Here is a 25,976-nt window from a genome sequence, read left to right as displayed (position 1 = left end):
TCTGGCATCTAGTAGGTGGCATCTGACAGGTGGCATCAGGCAGGTAACACACATCACGAGTGGCACGTCGGACGAGGTCTAAAGCGACTCTGGCTTGTCACAGCGCTTCGTAGCTTTCGCCTCCGTCGCCGAAAAAGTCCTCCAAGTCCTCCTCTTCTTTGCTCTTTTTCTTCTTACCGCTCTTCCGGGTCGCGCTCTTCTCCTTGGCGTCACCGTCCTCCGTTTTTGAGCGCTTCTTCTTCTTTTTCTTCTTGTGCTTCTTGTCGTCTGAACCGGGCGTCGACGCCGATTTCGACTTGCGCGTTTTCGCCGGCGGCGTTTCGCCCGTCGCTGTTTGGAAATTAAAGCAAGCGCGGTTAGATTCTCGAATTTGTCGTAATATTGAGAAAATCCTATCGAACCTGACTAATATCCGTCATTCGATTCCGCGTGTTTTTTTGAGATTTCAGATCATGCTCATGGTCGCAATTGCAAACCAAACAAAAAAAAACGTACGATCGCTTTAAGCCAGTTGTTTTTAACCGGTGGGCGGTCAACAAATTATTTGGGGGGGTTCCGCGTTTTTTTTTTGGTCATGTTTATAGTGGCAGCCTCATATGGTCGCAGTTCTCAACTGACGACACCAGCACCTTAACAGTTAAATTATTCAAACTAAATAACAAAAACGTACGATCGCTTTAGGCCAGTGGTTTTTAGCCGGTGGGCGGCCAACAAATTCTTAGGGGAATAGGGGGTAGTAGAGTGATCCTAATGGTTCTGTGTTGTTATGTGTTTAACCGGTGGGCAGCCAACAAATTTTTACAGGGATTCTGAGATTTTTTTACTTTTCAGATTATCCTCATGGTCGCAGGCGCAATTGGCGAAACCAGCGTTTTAACAGTAAAATTGTTTGCTAAATAAAAAAACGTACGATCGCTTTAAGCCAGTTGTTTTCCGTTCGTAAAACTGCACAAAGCGGTCATTGGTTTTACAATTGCGATTTATAGGCTACCAATTTTCGAATCTTTTTATAGGTTTTAGGCAGGGCTGCGGAGTCGGAGTCCGACTCGGGACTCGAGGAGTCGGTTTGTTTTTGCTGGAGTCGGACTCGGGACCCGAGTAAGACCTTGAAAAACTACCCGAGTCCCGAGTCCGACATGCGCATGCGCAGTACCGAATTTTACAACTGATATGGCCGCCAAATGGAAACTGTAAAGGTGGAATATTATATGGCGGAATGTTTCCAATCATGTATTGTGTGTGAATGAATTATACGACACCTTTATAATTGGATTGCTAAATATCCACGTTATTTCAGTTACGTAAATTGGTGAAATACAGGCTGTAGAGTCCGGGCCGGACTCGGGACTAGACAAAATCGCACATTTGACCGGAGTCGGACTCGGGTTATTTTTTTGGCCGGAGTCGGACTCGGGACTCGGGAGTCGGACTCGGGTTATTTTTAACCGACTCCGCAGCACTGGTTTTAGGTGTTGTACTATAATTCTGCTTTGCCATGCAGGAAACGAGTTCAGTCGGCCTATGACACTTGAAATACGATAATAGCGAATTTGGACAAAAACAACGTAAAATGTAAATAAACAGGAATTGACGTCCAATTAGCCTGAAAAACGCTCAGTATTATTTAAAGCTGCGCCCTTAACCGGTATTTCGTGGCGCATTGGCGCGCCATGGAACTTCGCCCGGTGCGACGCGGACAAGTGGATACAATATTCTTAAATGTAAAACAAATATGAGATCATTCAACCCACAGTTATTTAAAGATAAAACAACTAATCGCTTTTGTCGAATATTTGTACACTAGTATGTTCAACTGCGATTTTTAGGAAATAATTTTTCATTCTGTTTCGTTTCAGACCAATCACAGCCAATTTTGCTTAATCCAAAAATAGGGGTTTAGGGGGTTATACGGGGGGGAAGTACACAGAAATCAAGTTGGGTCCGGGCAAAAATCAAAATAAAACGCCAAAATGAACTTTTGTGCAAAAAATCTCACGTCTACCTATCGTATGCATGCCAGAGCAGATAGCGCCCCTACTAAGAGAGGCTAACCGAAATCAGTTGATCAACTGAGCACGGAGGGAAGAGGCTTGAAAAACAACTACAGGTTTTATTTAATCAAATGATTTCGGCTAGCCGCTCTGAAAGCTCCCGGTGTAGGAATCGCTAGCCACGAAATACAAACAAGCAGAAACTTTTACTTTAGTTTTACCGAAAGAACAAACTTCTAGGCAATATACGTATTGGCCCCTAAAGCGTTGTTTACACAAGGGCTTCCCAAAACTAGGGTTCGCGACCCTGCCTGGGGTCGAGCGACGAGTTTGAGTCTGTATAATTTTTATACATATACAGAGTGTAACATCTTTCATATTGTTTTATTTTTTGTTTGAACTGGTAATGGCAAACTTTATGCAAAACAACTCTCTTAACATTTACATTGCTTCAACAAATGCGGGCCGAAGCATACAGCGAGAAACGTAATGTTTTGAACTGTTAAAGACTAAGATAGGCGAAAAAGCAATCCGTAAAACGGAAGCACGTTTATCCCTTAGCTAACGAATAAAGATTGACTTGCTGGCCAATGCATTGGTTTCAGTTTAGTACAGAAACAGAGCAGAACTTTTTATTCAGCAAAAGAGCTTTAATTGAACCCAAATCAGAAGGTAGATGGGAAAAAAGATAAATGGTTTACAACCAAAAATTTATGCAAACACAACTCATATTTTAAAAGAAGTCAAAATTGGTTGTTTTTTTATAGTGTGAAGATACAATAGAAAGATACTTGTTAAACTTTTTTCCAGATTTTTTAATTGGAAAATGGATTTGCTTGTACGCCGTATTACAAAATATCACCTATATGTATAGGCAATTTAAATATTAATTAAAAAGCAGGAGTAGGTTTCAAGCAACCCATCGCAAAGTCGTATTTTTCATGTTAATGTGATTTTACAATAACAGGCTTTTATTAGTCACTGCTTTGTACGCGCTTTTTTACACTATAGCTGTTAAATAAAAACACACAGCACTATTAAGCAACACAAGCTATACTTGCAAACATAAAAAGCACCCCCAGCTTTTTTACAAGTATAGAATGCGTCGGCTGCAGAAAACCCGAATAAAAAATAAGACTTTTGGTGCTTTATACACCATCAAATAGTCGAAAAAGACTTGATTCAGCTGGTTGGTCACGGTTTTCAGTAATAATGTAAATAAAGTAGGTGTCAACCGCGCAGCGTTTGCGGCCACTTGCGCGGTTTAGTCAAGTAGCGCATAGCGGCGCGTAAATAAATCTAAACATCAACATTTTGCCGCGCCGTACCGCATACCGCATGCCACATTAAGATTTTTTCTTTAAAATAAACTAGCAAGCAGTTTACACTTGGCTGTTTCATCCTTAAAATAAGCTGTTGTTCGTACTTTTATTTATAAACTATTCATATGATAGTGTTGGAATATATTGCTAACAGTGCTCTCGTATTACAAAAATTGCAGTTTTTTTTAGCAACAAGCATAAACTCATAAACCCAAAATCACTATAGAACACAGTTATTACCCATCTAACATTACTACAAAATAATATTGCAAATTTTGCGGAGCTGCGCAGCTTGAAATTTCGAAAATAATTTGCGGTGCAGCGCAGCTTGAGATTTTGAAAATAATTTGCGGTGCAGCGCAGCTTGCGAACAACTTATTAAAGTATGGTTATGGCAGCGACCAACGATTTTATATTCACACCATCTCCAACGCAAAGCATTTGCAGTTTTTTCCTAACGTCATGTTACTCCCACCAATCAAAACACGCAAATAAGACAAGAATGCGATGGGAAAGATTGGACTGTGAGCTGAAAACGGAAGTTGTGTTTTTGGTAGTTGGTTACTAACGGTTTAGTATGTAATGTGTTTAAAAGACGTCATTTTGTTAATCATTCGCATGGTTGTTCAGCAGATAGGTTGTTAGTAAGATAAAACCGGAATATATAAGCAGAGAGTCCATACCAATACTTAGAACGACTTCTAATGAAGGTCGATCCCACAAGAATGTGTGCATAATTGCATTAATAGTAATGCACAACAAAAACTTTCTTTATTGGTATTCTTGCATTAAAGAAAACAGAATAGATGGACAGTAAAAAGCAGTTGTTTGTAAATTTTACTCAAGGACACTTAAGTGCTGCAGTGATATGCTCCGTCAATAAAGAGTCGGAGATTGTTGGTTGGTAATTTAAATTATAAAAAAAATACTAGAACTATGGATTGTTTGAGCTTAAGAAATATTCGTAAGGTAAATGTCGGACCATACAAAAGTCACGTACAATCAACGTCTTTTTTTCAGTTAATTAACTAAAAAAAAACGATGCATTGTCTTGCAAAACATACTTAGCTGGAAAGGTTCACATTAAAAACTATTTATACTTTTTCTTTTTCGAATTGTAAACCAGTTATAGCGTGTGACTGAAAAGAAGCCGGAAATTTGATCAGTGCTCGTTTTTATAACTCGTGACCAATGGAAAACACTTGCTGTTACGAGTCGGGGGCTATTGTCTGTGAATATGCAAAGCATCGCAACATTTATCCCAAACCACTGGCTGATGTCATAATAGAATACGCCTTCGCAAATAAACCGAACAAGAGTAAAAAGCTTGGTCGAATGGTTGAGGTTGGATGTGGAAGCGGACAAATTACAAAACTTTTATCGCCCTATTTTGATGAGGTCATCGCGTCTGACGTCAGTATCAACCAAATAGAATACGCGAAAAAGTCGAACACATTTGAACACGTTAAATACGTGGTTGGAGCAGCGGAAGACATACAAGTGGCAGATAAAAGCGCTGACATGGTAGTTAGTGCTGCGTCTATAGTGTGGTTCGATCTGCCAAAGTTTTACAGAGAGGTGGCACGGGTTTTAAAGCCTGGCGGTTGCTTGGCAACAGTCGGGTACTATATCCCGCAATGTTCGACACCAGGTGGGGACAATGAGTCGTCAGCGGCTAGATACTCAGAAGTTCTTAAGAAGATAATTGCCAAGGCAAACTACGATCCAAGTTTTTACGACGAGTCCATCAACTTGTACGCTGGCGTTTTCCAGAACCTTCCGAGCGAAATCAAGGCCAGGAAATTTTTGCCATGGACAATCCGCTACAACTTAACAGGCTACAAAGATTATTTGCGAAGTGTGGACCTGTTTCAAAACAAAATGGAGGAAAATATTTCGGAATCTAAGCCCAAGAAGATGACGGAGAAAGAGTTGAAGAAGTTGGATCTAGTGGAGGAATTTGGAAGCCAGTTGAAGCGAGCCTGGAAGATGGAGGAACGATCCGACGAGGAAGTCGAAATCGACGCCACTTTTACCTTCGCCATCGTCCTAGCCAGGAATTTACGAGTGTAAACATTGTTGTTGTGTTTGATAAACGTCAAAAAAATTATATACAAAACTGCTTGAGTTTAAAATAGTAACATAACAAGTTGGGATACGTGCCCAGTCGAGAAGGCGATTTACTGTACCATGAATGAGTTGCCAGCATACTTTGCTTAAGCACATTTTTGTCATTTTGCACTCGCCAATGTAAGAGCAAAACACCGTTCCGGACGACTGCTGAATCATTTGCTCAAATGAAGTGACCCAATATGTAATTATTTTGAAAATATTGGGTTGTTCAGTAAAAGTCGTAACAAAAAACATTATACTCAAATTATTATCTGTGTTTAAGCACATTTGAGGAAATGTCTTAACAAAAAACATTATACTCCAGTTCTTATCTGTATAGTCATACACATATTATTCAGAATTATGTATCTCGTGAAATATAACTACTTACCTCTATTTGACGCAATAAAGTGTTTTTTCTATTTAATCTACCGATGATTGTTAGCATGTCGGTACTTTTTCGAAAGATGTAATTAACAGTTATGGGGGTAAATGTCACAAGTCATAACTACTACTTCATTTTTAAGCAGGGGTGAGCAACCTTTTTTAACACAAGGGCCAGTTAGGAAATGTAATTCTTACAGGAGGGCCGCACATCAAATAAACACTAATTCATATTTTCAGCTTTTACTAGAAAAACTAATGAGCTACTAGGCTGCAACTACGGCAGTTTTGTCAGTGCTGTCTACTTGTGAATTCGGAAATCACTTTTCCTACAATTCCAATGACGCCTTTCTCGTACGGATCGGCTCTGTAGAATTTAATTAACAGCCTTCATTCAAAACCAGTGTTAAATATAACATCTCAGTCAATATGCGTGGCAAAATTCTGTAACACCTTGACCGGCGGCCGTATCAGACAAGTGTAATTGTTGTAAAACAATTCTTTATCATAACAACGTGACCCAAGTAAAACTTTATGAATAAGGATTGTTTTGTAATAGATGCTTCCCATTCGTTGAACTGCATTAGTGCAGCGGTGTAGCCTATGGGTTACAGCGCACTTTAAACAGGAAACTGATAGAGCAAAAGTCCCAACATGGTGCACACTCCCGAGCCTTATTTAGGGAAAAAGCATGAAGAAGTTGAAAGGCCGCACAAAAAAATGGAAAAGGACCGCACGTTGCCCACCCCTGTTTTCAAGCAAACAAAACCAGCCAAAAAATCAATCACGGCGTTGTCGGAGCGACAAAGAAAAAGCTAAAGCTAGGCGGAAACGCGTTTTTTCTAGTTGTCCATGACATACGAGTTAGGATATGTTTGTGAAAAAGCCTGCAATTTGACGTTTAAAATGGTTTTCAACTAGACTTTAATAAGCCGCAAAATATTTCAGTTTCAAGCAAGGTTTGCATTTTGCACTCGGCCGCTCACCAATGTGAGCGCAAAACGCCGTTCCGGTCGAGGGTTGACTCATTTGCCCCAATGGGTAATTATTTTGCAAATATTGGTTTGCTTCGTCAAATCATCTGGATTTAATACGCAACAAATTATGTTAAACGTTAAAGACCGTAGGCCAATTATTGGGCTCATTGTTGAAAACGACCGTAATAAAAATACTATTGAAGAAGTGAACACAATATACACCATACCCAACATAGTTCACAAAACGGACACATTTTGAACTTTGTAGAAGAATTAGCTTACTTGACAAAATGCATAATGCGTTTGCCGACTTGCTTGGTCATGAGTGTACTAAATCCAATATTGGGTAACGGTTTCAGAGAGTGTGATACAATGATAGTGTAAAAAGAATCTTTTCTGAGATTTATAAAAAAGGAAGAGACTATTCACCTAGACACCAAATTTGTTTAAATCAGAGGTTCCCAACCCCCCCCCCTGTGGGCGTTGGCGAGTTCCAAGGGGGCGTTTTGAGTCTTTTCATGATTTGGGGGGCGCTGAACGCATAGTAACAAACAGCACTGTAGGACGTAGGTAACTTTTAACCTTAAATGGCAACTTTCGTACTGCGAACTTGTAGTAGTTTCCCGACCATTGTTACGTAATAATTGGCTTCCTTATGTAAAGCTGTTGGTTGTTGTTGCGTTTCACCGTTTTATACGCGGCAAAATGTTTGTATAATTAAAGCAGGGGTCGCGAATCTACGGCCCTCTACCCGCCGACTCTTTGACAACTAGACACGAGTCCATTTTAAATACTTTTTGACTATTTTAACTTAGTACGGGCGAAAAATTTTCGCGCTGCGCGAATGATCTTTCTACGTCCAGTTTGTTTACGTTTTAAAGCTGTCTTTGGACTAGATCAGCGCTTCTTTACCGTTGGGACGTGGAAGGCAGCAAAGTGTGTCGCGGACAAACGGAAAACGTATTAAAAAATATTAGACATATATTTTTTAACATTTTTTATTTTTTCGCCAATGTAATAAAAACTAGCAGGAAATTTAAAAGAAATGTCGTTATACCCCAAAAAACTTCGCCCGGACTTCAAAACATTAACAAACACTATTACACTTTTCATTATTAGTATGGATAAAAAAAATCCGAGGCCCGCCTGATTCACAGTTGTTCTAACATTTTTCTTAGTTAACATTTTGCGCGGCCCACAGAGACATTTATGAGTTTGGTTACGGCCCGCGACTAGAAAAGGATTTAAAGTCTTGGTGCAGAAAGATATGAATTTTTCCTGGTAATGGCATAACCTGGTGAAATAATGTATGTATAAATTCCAATAGTGAATGTATGTTAGGCAACTTAAAATATCACTGACAGCTTATCGAAACGAAAGTGAAGACAATATGATGTTAGACAACGATTAATATAATACTTTACTGTAAAGCAAGATGAGGGGGCGATATGAAATAATACGGAGCCCAAGGGGGCACTAGTGTAAAAAAGGTTGGGAAACACTGGTTTAAATCGACATATATGCTTAAAAATACAATCAGGTTAAATAGCCTATAGGCACCTCCTGAGGCTATTCACCCGGTTAACAAAGTAATTTAAATCCATTTTCGAAAAAAAATCATTGAAATTATACGAACTCGGAAAATTAAATCTAATACTACCACCACCCAAACGCAAACCCAAACCCTAACCTAAATCAACAAATAATCACGTATTGGTGTTATCGTAAAACAGCGATCCGGTCAAAGAGCCATTTCCTAAAAACAATTAACTGTCAATTTTTGAAAGTTTTTTAAGGTTAATAAAACTTATATTGATTCAACATTAGGAGTACGTTGTAGGTCGAAAGCTGAATCACAATTCGCTAAAAATTTTAGAACAACAGAGGACCTTTCTCTTTTAAAGAAACGCCAGAGCCCACTCTACTAGGATATCATCTGTCGCCAAATTGGTATTTTAATCAAGTTTAAAAGATTTATGGTGGATGCTATAATTTTAACTGAAAAAGACTTAAGTCAACATCAACTTTTTTTTCGGTAAGAGCTTGCCTTGTTAGTTACTTGTTAGTTACTTGAATGAAGTTCATCTTAGACTGATGCTGTTTCTGTTCAATGACATTGTTTTGTTTTCAGTGGAATTAAGATATGAATCCACTTGTATAAGCCTCGGTGTTTTAATACATTCCCGCAAACTGATAAGACTTCACTATCAGATCGGATGACGTTTATCATTAAGCAGTGCTTCTAGTGGCGCGCTTTGCTTCAAGCAGAAACGTGTCTCCTTCGTCCTTCATTTCAGACGTGGCCGTGTTTCTGTTAACATCTACTTTTGCTGCGGTGTAAGTTAAGTTTTATATTTATTTTCTGTTGGTTATAAGCGTTGGTAATAGCGTTTGTTTATGCATTCATTCGAACTAAGAAACTAAGTTGTTGTAACGATTATTGTGTTTATTGACTGTTTACTGATAAAGCCTTAAGTCAATGCTTCTCAACCTTTTTTCATGGCGACCCAATTATTAAGCGTAAGTATGACGACTAAGCTTTGGCGACCCAATTGTTTTTTCTTGTAAGTGAAATAAAAACTAACTTCTTGTAAGCGAACAAAAAATAGACATTAGCATAAATAATTTCAAATTCTAATAATTATTATAAGACATTATTTGCATTGCTTTCTTAATTTCCTTAAGTGAAAAATTTCGATTTGAACCAATCTCAATTAGTTTAAACATGTGACTACTGTGGTCGGCGACCCAACCAAATCAAACAGCGACCCAATTTTGGGTCGCGACCCATAGGTTGAGAAGCACTGCCTTAAGTCAACATCAGGTTTTTTTCGTTTTTTTCGGTAGGAGCTCGCCTTGTTAGTTACTTGTAACTTGTAAGTGTTTGACAATTTAACTTATACTGATGCTGTTTTCTGATTAATAACATTGCTTTGTATTCATTCGAATTAAGTTGTGAATCCACTTGTGCATGCCACTGTGTCTTAATAAATTCCTGAAAACTGATAAAGACTTCAGTATCGGATCGGGAGGATTAGTTTTCATCGTTCATCCCCCGAAACACGACACGATACTGCAGAAAGTGCATTGCAGAAGAACAACATCAGAACTCATGCTTATATATATAATTCTTTATCACGTGAAAAGTAACACAACAAAAACGTTATACATACCTTTGGTCGGTTTGCTCGTAATGCTTTCCAGGAAGTCAAAGTCGCTCGATTGGAGCTGGAGGCTCGGCGCTTCCTCTTCATCCTTCTCTTTTTCCTCCTCTAGAACAATGGGAGGAGGAGTGCTTCGCTCTTCGGGTGGAGCGGTCACTTCGGAGTCGGACGCGGCAAAGTCGTCGCCAGAAATGTCGTCCACGGACTTTGAGACCTTGAAGCAATGGATGTGCGATACTTTGAATTTATGTCAATACCTGGTATTTGAATTGAAAAAGAACAGCCTTCGATATGATACCCAATAATTTCGCAAAGTTTACTTTAGAGTGGAAAGCAAACATGCTTTCGAGGACTAATTTATTGTTTTGTGAGAAGTTTCCCGTATGAGTTGTAAAACGTTTACCTTGGACGGCAAACCGGCATGTCTAAAAAATTCAACAATTTGGTAACCATTTTATTTTCAACTATTTTACTTTCCAAAATTTGTTTAATTTTTGAAATTATTCATTAAGATTTTAATTAGGCTTTTGGTGACCCCCTAAAATTAGTCATTGTACACCCAAGGGGTTCACGGTTAAGAACGTCTTGTTAGACTACACTATGATTTGATATGTATATATTACTATTCTACAAGCATTTTAAGCCTGCCTTGATTGCATTATTAATCGACAGATTCGTTAGTTTGCGAAGGATTTTGATTTACTAATGATATACGTAAGCCGTAATCGTTGGTAAAAAGCGTCAGAAGGGCGTGATCACAGTTGTTGAACACACATGTGAGTGTATAATTCATTACCATATGATTGTCGCGATTGTCATCGTTCGAAGAATCGCTGTCGTCGTCGTGTTTAGCTTGTGACTTGGACTTCTTTCTTTCAAACCTCTCCCCGGTTCCGTTAAGTTCGTTGGAGTCGCGACTGCTTGCCGACGTGCTTCGATTCCCGGTCAAATTTCTCGTAGAAGGTTCTGGATCAAGGAAGGGGTTAGGCGCGGGTGAGTCGGCTTTTGTGTCAAGTTCTGAGTCCGAGTCTAAGAACGGATTCGGACTTTTCGCGTCGCTTGTCTCCGGCGTTTCGCCTTCATCGGAACCGAAGGAAAGCCGGAGGTTGTTGGTTGTTTTTGAAGCTGTGCGTGTTTTGGCGCTTTCTCGCTTCTGCTTCTGAGCTTGGGCGATGTACCCGTCGTCGCTGTCCGAGTAGGTGTACGACTTGCCAGCCCCTGGAAAACATGTTGGAAATAAGGTATATTTTTTTGTTTGGTTGGGGGGGTGAGAGGTATATTTTATTGGGGCCAATATTTTGTAAATGGCAGCATGGTTTGGTATTATATCATCATTATACAGACAAATTCGGCACTGGAATGATTATTTTGAAATTACGTAATCACTTGTATGGTATATCACCGGACTTTATTAAAAAATATTTCCTTTCCTTGTTGGCCCAGATTTAAGATTATTTGATCTAATTTTTTCTAGGATTACGAATATGCATACATAAAACCCCAGGTTTTTTAAACAGTTTTTTTCTTTGGCGTAATGTTTGTCTATATTGCCGCGTTTCTCAATCTTTTTCGCGGCCACCCAAATACCAAGCGTAATTATTACAGTGAAGGTTTGCCGACCCAATTATCTTCACTGAACGATTAAGCAAGCTTAAAGTGAACAAAGCAGTAATAGGACAGTAGCATTAGCGTCGAGTTAATTCAAATTTGATAAATATGAGCCATGTCTTTCCTGCGTCTTCGTTTGGCTTCAACAATTTTCGCAAATTTTGGAGAAATCTTGCTCAGGACCCAATCTAAATATTTCTAACCATGTGAACTACTGCAGTCGGCAACGCAACCAAACCAAACGGCCACACAATATAGGGTCGCGGCCCATAGGTTGAGAAGCACTTCTATATTGCCTCATATGGCGCAATGGTTGTCTATAACTATATTACACTTTCCGTTTTACCTTGTGTAACTGTATGCGTTGCATCGTTGGTAAAGTCGTCGTCTGAGTCCAGATCTTCTTGGAATCCGGCCACCATCGGGTTGGCGTCGTCACTGTCGCTACTAGACGAGTCGTCATTGGCCGTGCTTAAAAATGTAATGAAAGGTGTAAAAGCCAATGGAGCGGGTAACAACTGTCTCGCTGTTTAAGGAACTGTGGTGTCCCTTTGAGGAAAGGGAACAGGTGCAAACTTTTATATAGTGTGGCGCGTACTACAGTAATGGTCTTACAAATATGTTTCACCTGAAGTAAAAGAGTTAAAGCTGACAAGTGATGCTATATACTGGGTTCAAAGGGGTTAGTTTTGAACATCAACCCTATATATTTAGGCATCGACTCTATTAATTCAAAAGAAAGTGGCTAAATTGAATCGCCTAAAAAATTATTTTTCTCGTGTTCAGACTAAGAGCTGCTATATTTAGGACCACACAAACGCGGTCCTTTACAAAGACTAATCCACCGCACAAATGGGAATATACACTTACCTATGAACAGGTTTGTGCTCGGGTATTTGATTGAGAAATTGGTCGACGGAACCCTGTTCCGGGACAAACTCATCAATGTTTTTCACCGGCCCGTCGGGAATTATCGGGGGGCTTTCGGAAGTTGGAGTGGTCCCGTTTATTTTGGGAGACTTTGTTTCCTCTTGTGGTGTAGTAGAACCTAGAATAACATCGGGTACACTATGCACGAATCTGTAATGTAGCTTGGTAATGTATTGCAAAGCCAAAAAGCTCGAGTAGATCAACATCATCTTGATGGTAAAATCAAGTAAATCAAGAAGTAGCGTACCACCTTTTATAAGTGAGGTTTTGAAGAACTTCTCAGTCACATTAACTGAAGATGATACAAGTTCATATCGAAACGTTTTAATCAAGATGATGTCGATCTACTCGACCTTTCCGACTTTGCAATTCATTATCAAGCTAAAACAATGCTGTTCAGGAATTTGACATAATGTGATTGAAACTACAACAGTTTTCGAAATGAATGAGTTCGAGAAATTTACAGCAAATAGTGCTAATTTTTTTAACTTGTAAAGTATTTGAGTTGGTTAGGTACAAACGAAAACACGTAACTTGATGATTTTACCTTTGAAAAACCTGGACATAAATCCGCGCTTCGGTTGTTCATTTTGAACATTATTGCCTAACGTTTCTGGTGAGGGTGACGGGGGTTCTGAAACATTTTTTGGGGGTCCGTTTGGGGCTGTTTGGGCAACCTTAAAACAAAAGCAACATTTTCTTTGAAACAATTTGAGGACAAAATAAATGACGTTTGATTTTTACCAACTTTTAAACATCTTTAGAAACGTTACATACAAACATATATAAAACAGGGCTGCGGAGTCGTTTCAAAATAACCCGAGTCCGACACCGGCCAAAAAAATAACCGACTCCCGAGTCCGACTCCAGTCAAATGTGCGATTTTGTCGAGTCCCGAGTCCGGCCCTGGCTCTACAGCCTGTATTCCGCCAATTTACGTAACTAAAATAACGTGGATATTCAGAAATCTACCCATAGGGGTGTCATATAATTCATTTACTTACAATACATGGTTGGAAAATATCCATCATATGCTATTCGGCCTTTACAATTTCCAGTTGGCGGCCATATCAGTTTTAAAATTTGGTACTGCGCATGCGCATGTCGGACCCGGGGTAGTACAGGGTCTTACTCGAGTCCCGAGCCCGAGTCCGCCTCCGCAGTCCTTATATAAAATTATAAACATGTTTTTTTACAGGCTGAGCGATTGGCACTGATGTTGGTCGTTGGCTCCCCCGAGTGGTCGTTTCTTTTGTGGTAGATTTGCTGCCAGGTGGCGTACTTTGGGATACACTAGGCGGTGATAAGCTTGGGCGCTTTCCCTGTTTGCGCTGCTCTAACAAATCCATAAAGCTGTGACAAAAACAAGTAAAGCATTAGACTTATCAAATATTTTTTTTATAATTTTACAATTAAACAGTCAAAAATGTAAGGCAACTTTAAAAACAAAAAAAAAACATTTTTTAGCCATATTAAATGTTCATAATTATAATTCCTATGATAGACATTCTCGTTGAAAAATAATAAGGTTTACAACTAACATTCATTTAATCATTAGGGGAAAATGTTTTTATTTATAAAAATCATTAAGCTCAGAAAAAAGTAGTTGATTTTAGATAACACAGTTATGCTCTTTGTCTCTAAACTCATTTTTAGATTGATAAGAGGAATATCAATCAAGATAGTTCTTAAACTCAATAATCTGAACTACAGACTAATAAAAAGCATCTTTATATATTGTGATAATTCTAAACATGTTTTTGAAAGTTGACCCAAATATTTAGAAGAAAAAGCTAAAAATAATCTTTAGGCAGAAATAACAAAGGAAAACGTAATCATATTAGATTGTAATGTAAACAGTCATGCTTATGGCAGAAAATATTTGCCATACCAGTCAAAACTCTGCTCTTCTGATGCTGGTTCAAATCGCAGCTCTTCTAGACAACTTTCAACATCCAAGTAATTTGTTTCAAGCTGCTTTAGTAAACTTTCTCGCTGTTGAAAAAAAAACATGTACAAAAGCGTGTTTTCACCTTTATTAAATAAAAATTCAAGCTCACATATCAACTTAGAACAAATTTATAATTAATCTTATTTGCGACGAGTTTGAATCAGAAACAGAAACAAGGATAAAGTAATATATCCTCCCAAAAAATAATAAAAAAATAAAACCTAATACATTTATAAAAAAATACATCTTTAACGAGAAATAGACAAATCTATTTTTAACTTTAAAAGTAGGAAAATTATTTAAATTATATTATAAAAAAACCTAAAATTGGCATATAAAAAACAAGGTAAAAAAATATGTGGTTTTAATCTAATTTCTAGATAAATAGCATTTGTCCTTCATAATGCAAGTTAGTTGAGAAAATGTGTAAGAGTTTAAATATATATGTATATGACTAATAAACAATCAATACCAGAAGTACTGCTGGCCTTCTGTTCAATATTTTTTAAGATTGGCTTACCTGAAGCAATAGAAATGGAAGGTTGAAGAACTTATGAATGAACTTGAGACCAAAGCCATTTTTCATTGATGATTCAAGAAACATTACTCCAGCAGAACCAGGCGGCCTAAACATGAATTTTAACTTAAAAATTCCCTTGATCAAATGCTGTAATGATGTTCATTTGTTGCACTACTGTTTACGAAACAAGTTTTGGGTGAAATTGTCACGTTACTTTAAGATGTTTTATAAATTGATTAAATACTACTTTTTATACCATGAACAAAAATTATTACACATATATAAATTATAAAATAATAGTTACAAAAAATATGCTAAATCAAGTCATATTTCAAACATTTTGCGTTTTAAAACATTGTCATTTAGAGTTTCTACAATAGCAGTTGAATTTATACATAGCCCGTTCTATTAACTGCAAGTATTAAGACAAGTCAAGCATATTACGCAAAATTGATGTTTACATCCTCAGTAATGTAATATTGAATTTTTAAATAGACGATTTTTAGACCTATTCTGTTGTTGCCGTTTGTTTGTGTTTGCAAGGTGGTATAAACGGAACATGTCTCTTGCAAAATTACCTTATATATATACCATATTAATAAAAAAGAAAATAATCATGCGTAGTAGGCATTACTAATTGCTGTGAAAGCCTTGTGAACCCAAAAAAAAATTAATTTGTGTTTAGTAGCACTTGTGCTTTATGTTAAGGTTATGCAAGAACCCAAGTATTGAAAAATGTATTTTGCTTGTGCAGTTATTGGTCTAAAACTTTTTTCTTTCAGGCAAAGCAATCAAGAATGTAACTGTTTTCTAAATTACATCATGTGCTACCTATTCTCCATGTATGCTTGTCAACAATCAACTGTTTAGTGAGCCGCCCACCTAAAACTGGTCTACTAATTTTGTTTTCCTTCATTTGTTTAAATAAGTGTAATATCATCTTGTCAATTTAGTAACACAAATAAATTATATCAGGTCAAATCCAAAATGGCCACTGGTAAATAACCTGCGTCTTAAGTAGTCCACGTAAGGTCCCAAATAGGAAAATCAATATTCTGAGAATGTTTCACCTACAGTAGCTAATTCTACCAAAGATAATAGTCTCAGAACTACAAGCATTGAAAGTATTATGAGGTGTTGTTGAATGATACACACTTTTTTTTGGAAAATGTTACCTTTTTTATATATGCCAAATTGCCATAGAAATTTAATTTAAAATTTTCCCACTCACAAGAACTAGCATTCTGAACATTATTTGTGTGTGATAATTAATTGCTTTTTGGCCAGCAATATACGTAAATTAAACATGAAAAATAATAAAAATAAACAAAATACATAAAGAGACAAAATCACCAAGAAAATAAAATAAAAAAGGAAAACTGTTTTGGTTTGGGTTGTGTCAAAACAATTTTTGCACAGAATGGTTTTGGTCAAACATGCAAATGAGTCAAGCTTTATACTAAACCTATGCAGTGAATGGTTTAAGGTTTTGTAGAACGCAGATTCGTACATTGTCAATCTCCTGTTAGTAAGGCAATTAGTTGAATTCACAAACAAGCAAGCATAGGTGAATAATTAAAACTTAATTCATTTAGTAAGTTCACAGTTAAAGATAAATAAAACTTGATGTAAAAATTGTGATTACATTACGTTTTGTAATAATGCAACAGGCAACATATCTAGCAAGCATAGTTGAATAATTAAACTTAATTCAGTTAATAAGTTCACAGTTAAAGATAAATAAAACTTGATGTAAAAAAAGTGATTACATTACGTTTTGCAATAATGAAACAGGCAACATATCTGATTTAGGAAATGTTAATATGGCACAGTTGATAGTAATACACATTGCATTATTTCAGCATAAAACTCTTTGGAAAATTGCCACGGGACCAATCATAGTATTTAAAACATTTTGATTGCAACTACTAAACAGTAGATATTAAAACTAAATAAAACTCAAGCTGACATCGTCTATGCATCCCACTAACTTTAAGCAAGAATATAGCTGCCACACTATATTATTTTGAAGCCTGTTGTTCGTTCATGTATGCCATGAAAGTTAAAACAAATATACAAAACATAAAGAATGCCAAGTCTTGTAGCAGTCATGAAATAAAAACACCGTGGTTAGAGCAAACCTATATGCAGTTTAATAGTAGAAATGGATGGAATTTACAACAAAACAATTAAGTTGTTGTATGTGAATGATCAATAAAATTGGTTGGTCAATCTAAAATGTTGTGCAAGGAATAGCCAGACATTTTAAATCCATGCAACAATATTTAATAAGATGTCTAGTGAGCAAGTTATTCTTGTACAAATGAGTGCAATAACAATACACTTCAAATTCATTTTATAAAGTTAGATTAAACCTAATTATACAGTAGGTAGCATTTACTGCAGGGGTGTCCAACTAAAAACATGCTGGCGTGCCAATTTTTATCTTATAACTTCTTCCCGTGCCAAAGTTTCGTAACCGAACCAATTCTTTTTATTCATAAAAGCGCTTTTTTACCAAAAATAAAAACGCTTATTTAAACTCAAAAAAAAAAAAACTGTCTAGTAGAAATGCGCATCACTACATCAAAGTGTCTCTTGGTGAGCTGACTTTTGTTTCTTCACACCAAGCTATATAATATTATGTGAATGCTAGCCTCCACACAGTATAATGTTACTATATCAAAAGTAATTGTTGGTTGTCGTAATTGCCGCGATTGTTTTATATTGTGAACAAACAATGGCAATTGGCTGTATAACAAATTGAGCTTTTTTGGCAATTGGCTAAATAACAATTTTTGTGTTTTTTGGGGGAGGGCTTGCGTGCCATTTTTTATTAGGTCGTGTGCCACATTTGGCACATGTGCCGCTTGTTGGACACCCCTGATTTACCGCATTGTAATGCAATGCACAGTTGTGCGTGCGTTCATAACTCATCATTGTGTTTACGTTTGAATCATTAGACATAGCCTTCCTCTAAAACTAGTTTACTGCAACTGTTGACAACATTGGTTTGACCCAGAGATGTTGCAACAACATTTTATAACGATAAAATGCTTTTTGTATCTTATTATCACATTTATTTGATTATAGGGGGTTATAACTAAAAACAACAAGTGGAGGATTTAAAAAATCTAGGCTATTCATGGAAAGGAATTGTAACGCTCGTTCATGATAAATAGATATATATATATGAATAAATGATTGAATATTGCATTTAAAATGGAGATAACTGTAAACATATCCAATTCAGTGTTTTAAAGAGCAAGATAAAGTAAAAACAAAGATTGAGAGTAAAGCAACAGTTGGTTTCATTGATTTACAACAGTTAATAAACGGGTATATACCTTTCAACACCCTCAACTAGATATTGAAGTTCATCCAATTCTACCACACGATGTCCACCCATGTCACGAAAGTTGGCAAGAACAAGTACTGGAATATGAGGTGGAACCTACAAACAAGCACATCATTAGGTTAATGCCCTACATTCCTGTTACATGGGGTGTTATAATTATACCCACTGAGGGTCTACTTTTTTTTTTTTTTTTTTTTAAATTTATAACTTATGAAATTTTTCTTTAAAATATAGGTTAAAATGCTTTCAAAACAATAAATATTATTGCGATGTCGACAAATCAACGTAATAAATACATCTTTTTTAAAAAGAGTACAAAAACACTTATTAATGTGGTTGGCCACATTACAGACAGACAGTCATTTGATTGGTTGTTAGATTTCACCATAAAGTGCAAACAGACTTAAAGCACACAGGTGCATTAGTTTTGGATGCCTCCGGTAAACTAAGAATAAACATAGTTTAAAATTTCATAATCACACTATTGATTTAAATTGGTGTAAATAGCAATACTCAAAAAAGTCAACAACCGTTTCTTAAAACGATCTAAATAAGTTGTAATATTTCAATCCATAGGCACGAATAAAAGAATGATTAAATCTCAATTTAGTAGTACAAAGCAACTGAGGTAGACCTCTTTATTTCACTTAACCTCAACCACAGTTTGACCAAAGCAAATAATATTTTTAAGTAACAAGTTGACAACAACCAATTAATATGAATTGCACATCTTGCTTCTGCAAACACTTTCACCAGAAAACAAAGAACCCATGAAAACAAGTGAGTTACAATTAGAAATAGACCGTCGGTTTACCGATAATATCGGCCGATATTTGGCTTCTACCGATATATCGGTATTGGTAAATGTGAGCCAATACTTTGGCCGATATTTTAGTATGAAAATATGATATAAATTTTCCTGTAAAGCAAACAAATTACCCATTTTTTTTAACAAATATCGGTTGACAAAATTGTAAAAATTGGGTATAGGTAACGGTGCAAAAAAGTGATATCCGTCGACCCCTAGTTATAATGAGTTTAAACAGTAAAAAATGGTACTTTATATACATTGTAAGCTGTTACTATGCTGCTTCAATTTTGAAAGCACAAGAGATGTAGTCTGCTGACAAAGTTTCTCAAACACTATTGCAATGCACTATTGATTGGTAGCAGAGTGGTCATTACTGGAAATACAATACAATACCAATAAATTGATTTGGTTGCAAAAATATACACTGTTAACTACTGTTGCCCTATTTAATGGGCAGTCCAATTACCACTAACACTTGTACTATTACCTTGACCTAAAAACTGCAGAACTTTGCTAAATACTAGTTAGTTGTGAAAAATAAGTGTAATGTTAGTTACAACCAACATTAAAGTTCTTCTGTTTCTAAAGCTTTTGATTTAATGCTAAAAAATATATCTTGACATAGCTTTGAAACTGTCTTGAATTTTGTTCAAAAGAAACATTGAAGCTTTAGGCATAAAGTTGTTAAATATACATAATGTATTGGACGGAGCTGGGAAAGGCATATTTATTTTTTTATCATAAACATAATATGGTAGATAATCATTTTAAATTTGTAATATGCTGAATAGCAAAATACTGTCTGTAACGACTTTTTGATGAATATTGTAAAACTCATTACTTTTCTTGAACACAATATTAACAGTTTTAAAGATTTTAAAAGACCAGTCAGGCAGTCACCTAGACAATTTTATTCTACTAAAAACGAAGACAGTCTTATATTCTTATATTTTCTGTCCATGAATCAATCCTGAAATATTAAAAAAGCTAGTTTTGCACAAATTGCTAAAAACTAGAGAGAATAATTTTTAACTTTGTCAAAAAAAGTCAAAATTTTGTCAAAATTTACATGTTAGGTCAAAATTATTTCAAGTCAAAATCGATTAAAAATGGACTTAAATCGTTTAAAAAATTAAGAAAACTATGGTCAGCTTTTTGAGACTGTCGCTCAGTTGAAATTTATCAAAAAAATTAGTTTGGAGTTATATTCAACGACATTTTAACTGTATTAAGTCTTCATTAAAGCAATATACGGTAGACACAAGCTTGCAGAATTAACCACCCAAGCCTAGGTTATCGCATAAGGGTTAGATCTTGTGATTTGCAATTATCCCATTTCCTATTTCGATAATATGCTAGCTAGGTTTTTAATTTTCTGCAATTAGTTTGACGTTGTATTTCAACTATCTACACAACATTTTTTTAAAATAACCAGCGTCTTGTTTTTGTTTGGCATTTTTAGAGTTGTTTGTCTTTTTCAAATGAGAAAAGTATTAACTAAGCATTTTTAAGAGTTTTGCATAAACGCGAAAAAATAACTGATTTGTGTTCAACCGGTAGTCGGTAAAACATCAAAAATGTGTGGTTGACGACGCGAAGACACTAATTCAGTACTTTAAACAACAGTATGTTGTTTAAATCAACGTGTTTCTAATAGGTCAAAATTTTGTCAAAAAAATATATTTTTAGGTCAAAATTTTAGTTTTTGAGGTCAAAAAATAATCGCCCTACTGATAACTAAAATTAACTAATAGGACGATGTTTCCAGATAAAAAAAACTTGTTAAAACTGCTTACAAATTCTAAATTTATTAAACTCTGATAACGTTATACTTCAGCATTTGAAATTATACTGGTTATAACACATTGTTGTTCGCCGCCAATTAAATCAAGCTTTATTGGCTTATATTTTCAGGGGCGTGGCCAGACTCCTTTTGTTGGCTCGATTTGCTAGATGCTTCATTACAAGTTAACGTTTTGTATATATCTACCTTTGGTAGTTCCTTTTCAACATATTTGTAAGTCCATTTCTTGGTGATGTCAAACACAAAGATAACAGCATGGGCTTGTTTGTAAACATCGAGGAAAGAGGCGTCAAGCATTTGTTCTTCTTTATCTTTTTCTACTTCATTTGAGATCTTTAAACCTTCGCCTGTCTTCTTGGCTTTACCTTTGGAACAAAGTAAATTGTATGGCTTGTTTAAAAATAATATTATATATATATTTATGGAATATTTACTGTTTATTGCTATTAGGAATTTTAGGAAAAAAATAATTTATAAAATATGATAAGTATACATTAAATGCATAAATATAACATATTACTTTTAATGTAAAAATGAGGTTTCCCTGACGTTATTTACCTTGGTCAACAACATCCCAGACATCAACTTTCACAATATCATCTGTTGCTAAAAAATTAAATAAAAAATGATTTCTCAAAGCTAGATATTTCAGTGACCTGGTGTACCATTTTTTCTTATTTTAGCTCTACAGAAAACTTGCTTTATCTTAACATAAACATATATTTAAAGTATTATGTAATACATTAATTAAAATAGTTTATTTTTAGTTTCTTTGCCTAAACCAAACTTGTATATATACAGCACAATTAAAGTTTCATTTGCATTTGAATGTTGCTTGGCTAGCTGGGTCAGTCTACAGCAGGTTTAATAACTACAACATGCTTATATTTAAATTATATTTAAAAAGAAATGCTGGGTTTCTGTATTGTGCAGGTTAAATGTGTAATACCTTTGTAGTTCCAATGTATTGATGCGGCCTGTATTTCTGGGGTAGGTACATATTCTTCAACAAACTTGTGACCCTGCAATCGATGCCAGAGACAAGTCTTGCCCGTATTGCGATCACCTCGGATAATAATTTTCACTGCAGAGATCATTTTAGATTGAAAACAAGACATTATTGCAATTGAAAACCACCGTGATCGTCACAAGCCATTTCCGTGTGAGGCACAATAGGAGATAATTATTTTGAATTATACAAGAAAAGAAAGTTGCAATACTTGTATACTACTGTTTTATTATCCCAAATGTAATTGTTGTATGGCTGTTACACCAGGGTTGGGCTTAAGCACTCGCCCGCTCGCCAATGTGAGTGCAAATTGGCGAGTGGCTCTATTATGCGAAACATTACTTGAGCCAATTATTTCCTTAAACACTAAGGCACAAATACATTCAACACTACACATATAATAAGGTTAATCGAGGTCACGAAGGAAATTATAAGCAATTGCTGCAATTTTTTTGCAACAATAAGTGCGAATACAAATGTCTTACATTGTTTGTAAGCAGTGTTTTTTAAGATGTTTTGAGGGACCGAAACGGCCCACTGAACACTATGGTATTTCAAAATACCACCTACTTGTGTAACTACAGCCGAGAATTAGCAATTAGTCTACAGTATGTAAGTATGTTGTTGCGATCTCTAAGTTCATAGCGGTCAACCAAGCCAAAGCTTAAAAAATAACTGTTTGTAAAAATTTTATATGGCAATTCTGTTAAGATACGAATCGAAACTATTGCGGACGCCCTTGGAAAACTGTAACGACCCACTATAGGGCGTCGAGCAGCACAAAACCTCTGGTGCATGTGGTTGTTAACTGTGCGAAAGAATGGTTTAGTTCGGTGAAACAAACGCCTTTTAAGCACAGAAAAACCACAATACAAAAAAAACGAGCGCAATGTCGTTTTTGAAAAACTGGAAAACAGGCAGGCCACTAAATTGTCAGTGCTATTTTTTTCACTAAAGATTGTAACAAATATTTCAACCCTGTAGACCATAAGTAGTTTAGGTTTTATTCATTATTATCAGGGAGATAATTAACAAGTTTCTTGTGGCAACTTGATGTTCAACATGATGTATTATTCTGATTTATAATCCGAATGGACATTGTAAATTAAAATGGGCATTGTAATTCAACTACAATTTTAGTCATTTTAATCTAATTGAAAGTAGCCCTAACCGGTTGCAAGAATTAGAATATACACTTTATATGTATATACAGTTTCACAACCCCTATATACAGTTTCATAATCCCTGCAACACTAAAAAGTTGACATTACCTCACTTCTTCTGCAACACATCTGTTTTTTTACAAAAGCACATTATACACAGAGATATTTAATTAGAAAATTAATTTAAACAATCCAAGGGATTGGACACAACTTAGGGATTTATACGGCATATGCACATGTTGTAAACATCGTTGAAGTTTTTAACATTGGGTAGAAATAATTCAACATTGTTAGAAGCAAGAATTTATACATAAATTAATTTGCTATTAAAGAGATACACTACCTGGCTGATACTTAACTAGAATGATTTTAGACAAACAAAACTCACAGTTTATGTTTGAAGAAAGCGCTTGCACTCGACATAAAAATATGGAAAAAGGTTTTTATAAGAGCATTCACCTGTATAATATGCTAATCAGAAAGTACACTCACAATTGTAATGAACTCCTTTGGAAAACTTTCGCTGCAAGTCTGAGCGCATTGTCTGCATTCCACCTGGTGGGCTGGCTGCAGGTTTGGAATTTTCTTCATTTTTTACCCACTTCTTTAAAGACGTGAACATTTTCACAGTTTACACACTATGACACCAGCATTAAGAGAAACACCAGCAATACTGAGAGTATTAAAATGTGAAGTACAATTAAGCAAAATGTGAAGAGACGCACAGCTTATAATAAAACCAGGCATAATATGTTTTTCAAATGACATTACATGATAGTGTACCTAAAACGAACTAGCAATAGCTCATGCTAAAACACAACCTTGGGTTTCATCAAAGTTGTATCCACAAAAATGTAGTAGCTATTTGCCCAGGTTTACTTGAGTAGGTATAAATCCATTAATGATTAGTAAGATTACCGATAACGTCGGATGAGAGCCGTTACGTGATACAAAGTGGTAGCATATCATGGTGCTGTTGGAGCAAATCCGATATCGACTTAACTTAAGAATTGTCGTGACTTTTGATCCGTAAAAGCAATTTTACTTTCAAAGGCAAATTTAGCAATTAATAGAATTTGGTTGTTATAACCTCCAAATGTTTTTTAATTTCATCTATTTTTCTTGTTTGAGCAGAATAATGACTTCATTTGATATTGGATCGGGACACTTTTTGTTAAAAATTTGACGTGTATAATCGGTCAGAATATTTCCCTGCAACCCTTTACCGAGCCGAACTTCGAACTTCATAAATGGCTATAGAATTAGTTTGCAATTAAGAAGTAGCTTCGTCGCTGAGTCTAGAATCCCACCACAGCATTGAAACCATTTTTAAAGCAACACACACTATTCTAGTTTGGGTGTCGTTTAGTGTTTGGGTAAGGGTGGGTCAAGTATTATTGTTTAACAATACTACTTAACCAACCCAAACGCTAACCTGCACCCTAACCAAAATAATGTTCGTTGTGGTAGGATCCTAGACCAGCGCCGAACCTTCTTCTGCACAATATCCCTTTTTTTATGGTTAGGGTGTCGGTGTAATCCATGAATAAAAATGTAAAAACATGTTTTGCATTACAATGTTTAGATAACAACGTAAACATTCGACGGTAAAGCAATAGCAAAACCAACAGCAGGAAAGCAACAAATGTATTACGATATGAACATGCGTGACAGTGTGGCATATTGCCAAGCAGGCGTCCATCATGGCACGGTGTCATCATACTTGCCATTTTTTTCTCACAGTAATCATCTAGATTTAGGGACTTGCTTGATGCTTTAGATTTAAGATTTCTGCTTTATAAAACATTTTACTGAACATGACGTTTACTGAAATTTCGATTCTATATCTCATCATTTTTTTTTTCAATTTGCAAAAAAAAAACTTTTGAAATTACTGAAATATTTATCGTCAATAGCGAATCTGTCACTAATTTAGATCATACAATATTTTTTTATAATAATCTAAAAAAACATCTAACATCTAGATTGCATAATCCTACATCTAGATTCAAACCAAAACATCTAAATCTAGATTAAAATAATCTAGAATGGCAACTATGGGTGTCACTGTGACAGGGATAATGTTAAGCCAGTGGTTCTCAAACTGGGATCCGCGGTCCTTTTGGGGTCCGCGAGACAATTTTCTGGGACCGCGAAGCACCTAACAAAAAAATCAACACGACGCTTCTGAAGAAGAAAATTTTTTGTGCAATAAAATTTTCAGGCAACTTACTTTTCCAAGCTCATTAGTTGTTCATTAACGTTACTGCATGCTTGAAGTTGAATTATCCATTGTGACGTCATAGTGTTGCGTTGTGCTAGTGAGAATTACGTCTTTACAGTTTGCTGCGCTGCCACTGTGGGCACGGTTTTAAAACCTTTTTTTGATTGCTAGACTCAAATAAAGTGATTAGAGGTTAACATAACTGATAGCAAAGAAGCAAGTGCACCCGTCCCATTGATACAATTAAAAACAAAGTGTTATTTTGAGTTTATTTGTGTATATTTTTAAGGACCGTGAGCAATTAAAAAATTGCGTAATTTTAATTGCGTAATTTTTTAACGAAAGTTTGAGAACCACTGTGTTAAGCAATTTAGTGACAAGTCAACTGTCACTACTTCATTAAATCCCAAAAATTGCTTTACGAAATTGAACGTATGGATAGAAAAGCTTTTTTTTGACATTAATTTTTTTATATATTCGTTTAGTAAATTAATAAAAATAATCGTTGTTTAATTTGGAAATACATTCATCTTTTACCAAAGTTGTTCGAAAACATTTAGTTCAGGCTCGCGTTTAATAATTTGTATTTTTATCTAATATAGAACAGGGGTTCTTAAACTAGTTTTAGTGGGTCTGTAAAAGGCCTAA

At 35.8% G+C, this 25,976-nt stretch overlaps 1 protein-coding gene across 1 annotated transcript; it reads right to left on the bottom strand.

Annotated features, from left to right (window-relative positions):
* Positions 1-23,766, bottom strand: LOC146133554 (rab-like protein 6). The gene is made up of 14 exons (XM_083396896.1): positions 23,597-23,766; positions 21,882-22,016; positions 21,491-21,538; positions 21,119-21,297; positions 18,307-18,413; positions 14,960-15,065; positions 14,380-14,483; positions 13,685-13,841; positions 13,036-13,165; positions 12,429-12,606; positions 11,905-12,029; positions 10,747-11,168; positions 9,960-10,164; positions 1-330 (listed from the first exon to the last, which is right to left on the bottom strand). Exons 1-14 carry the CDS (start codon positions 23,724-23,726, stop codon positions 98-100), a joined length of 2,259 nt encoding a protein of 752 aa, XP_083253022.1. The 5' UTR covers positions 23,727-23,766; the 3' UTR covers positions 1-97.
* Between the last annotated feature and the right edge of the window lie 2,210 nt (positions 23,767-25,976).

Source organism: Ascidiella aspersa, chromosome 9, assembly GCF_963924565.1.
Source record: "Ascidiella aspersa chromosome 9, kaAscAspe10.2, whole genome shotgun sequence".
Classification (NCBI taxonomy): Eukaryota; Metazoa; Chordata; class Ascidiacea; order Phlebobranchia; family Ascidiidae; genus Ascidiella; species Ascidiella aspersa.
Note: the sequence above shows the minus strand (reverse complement) of the source record. Positions and strands in the feature narration are given on the sequence as shown.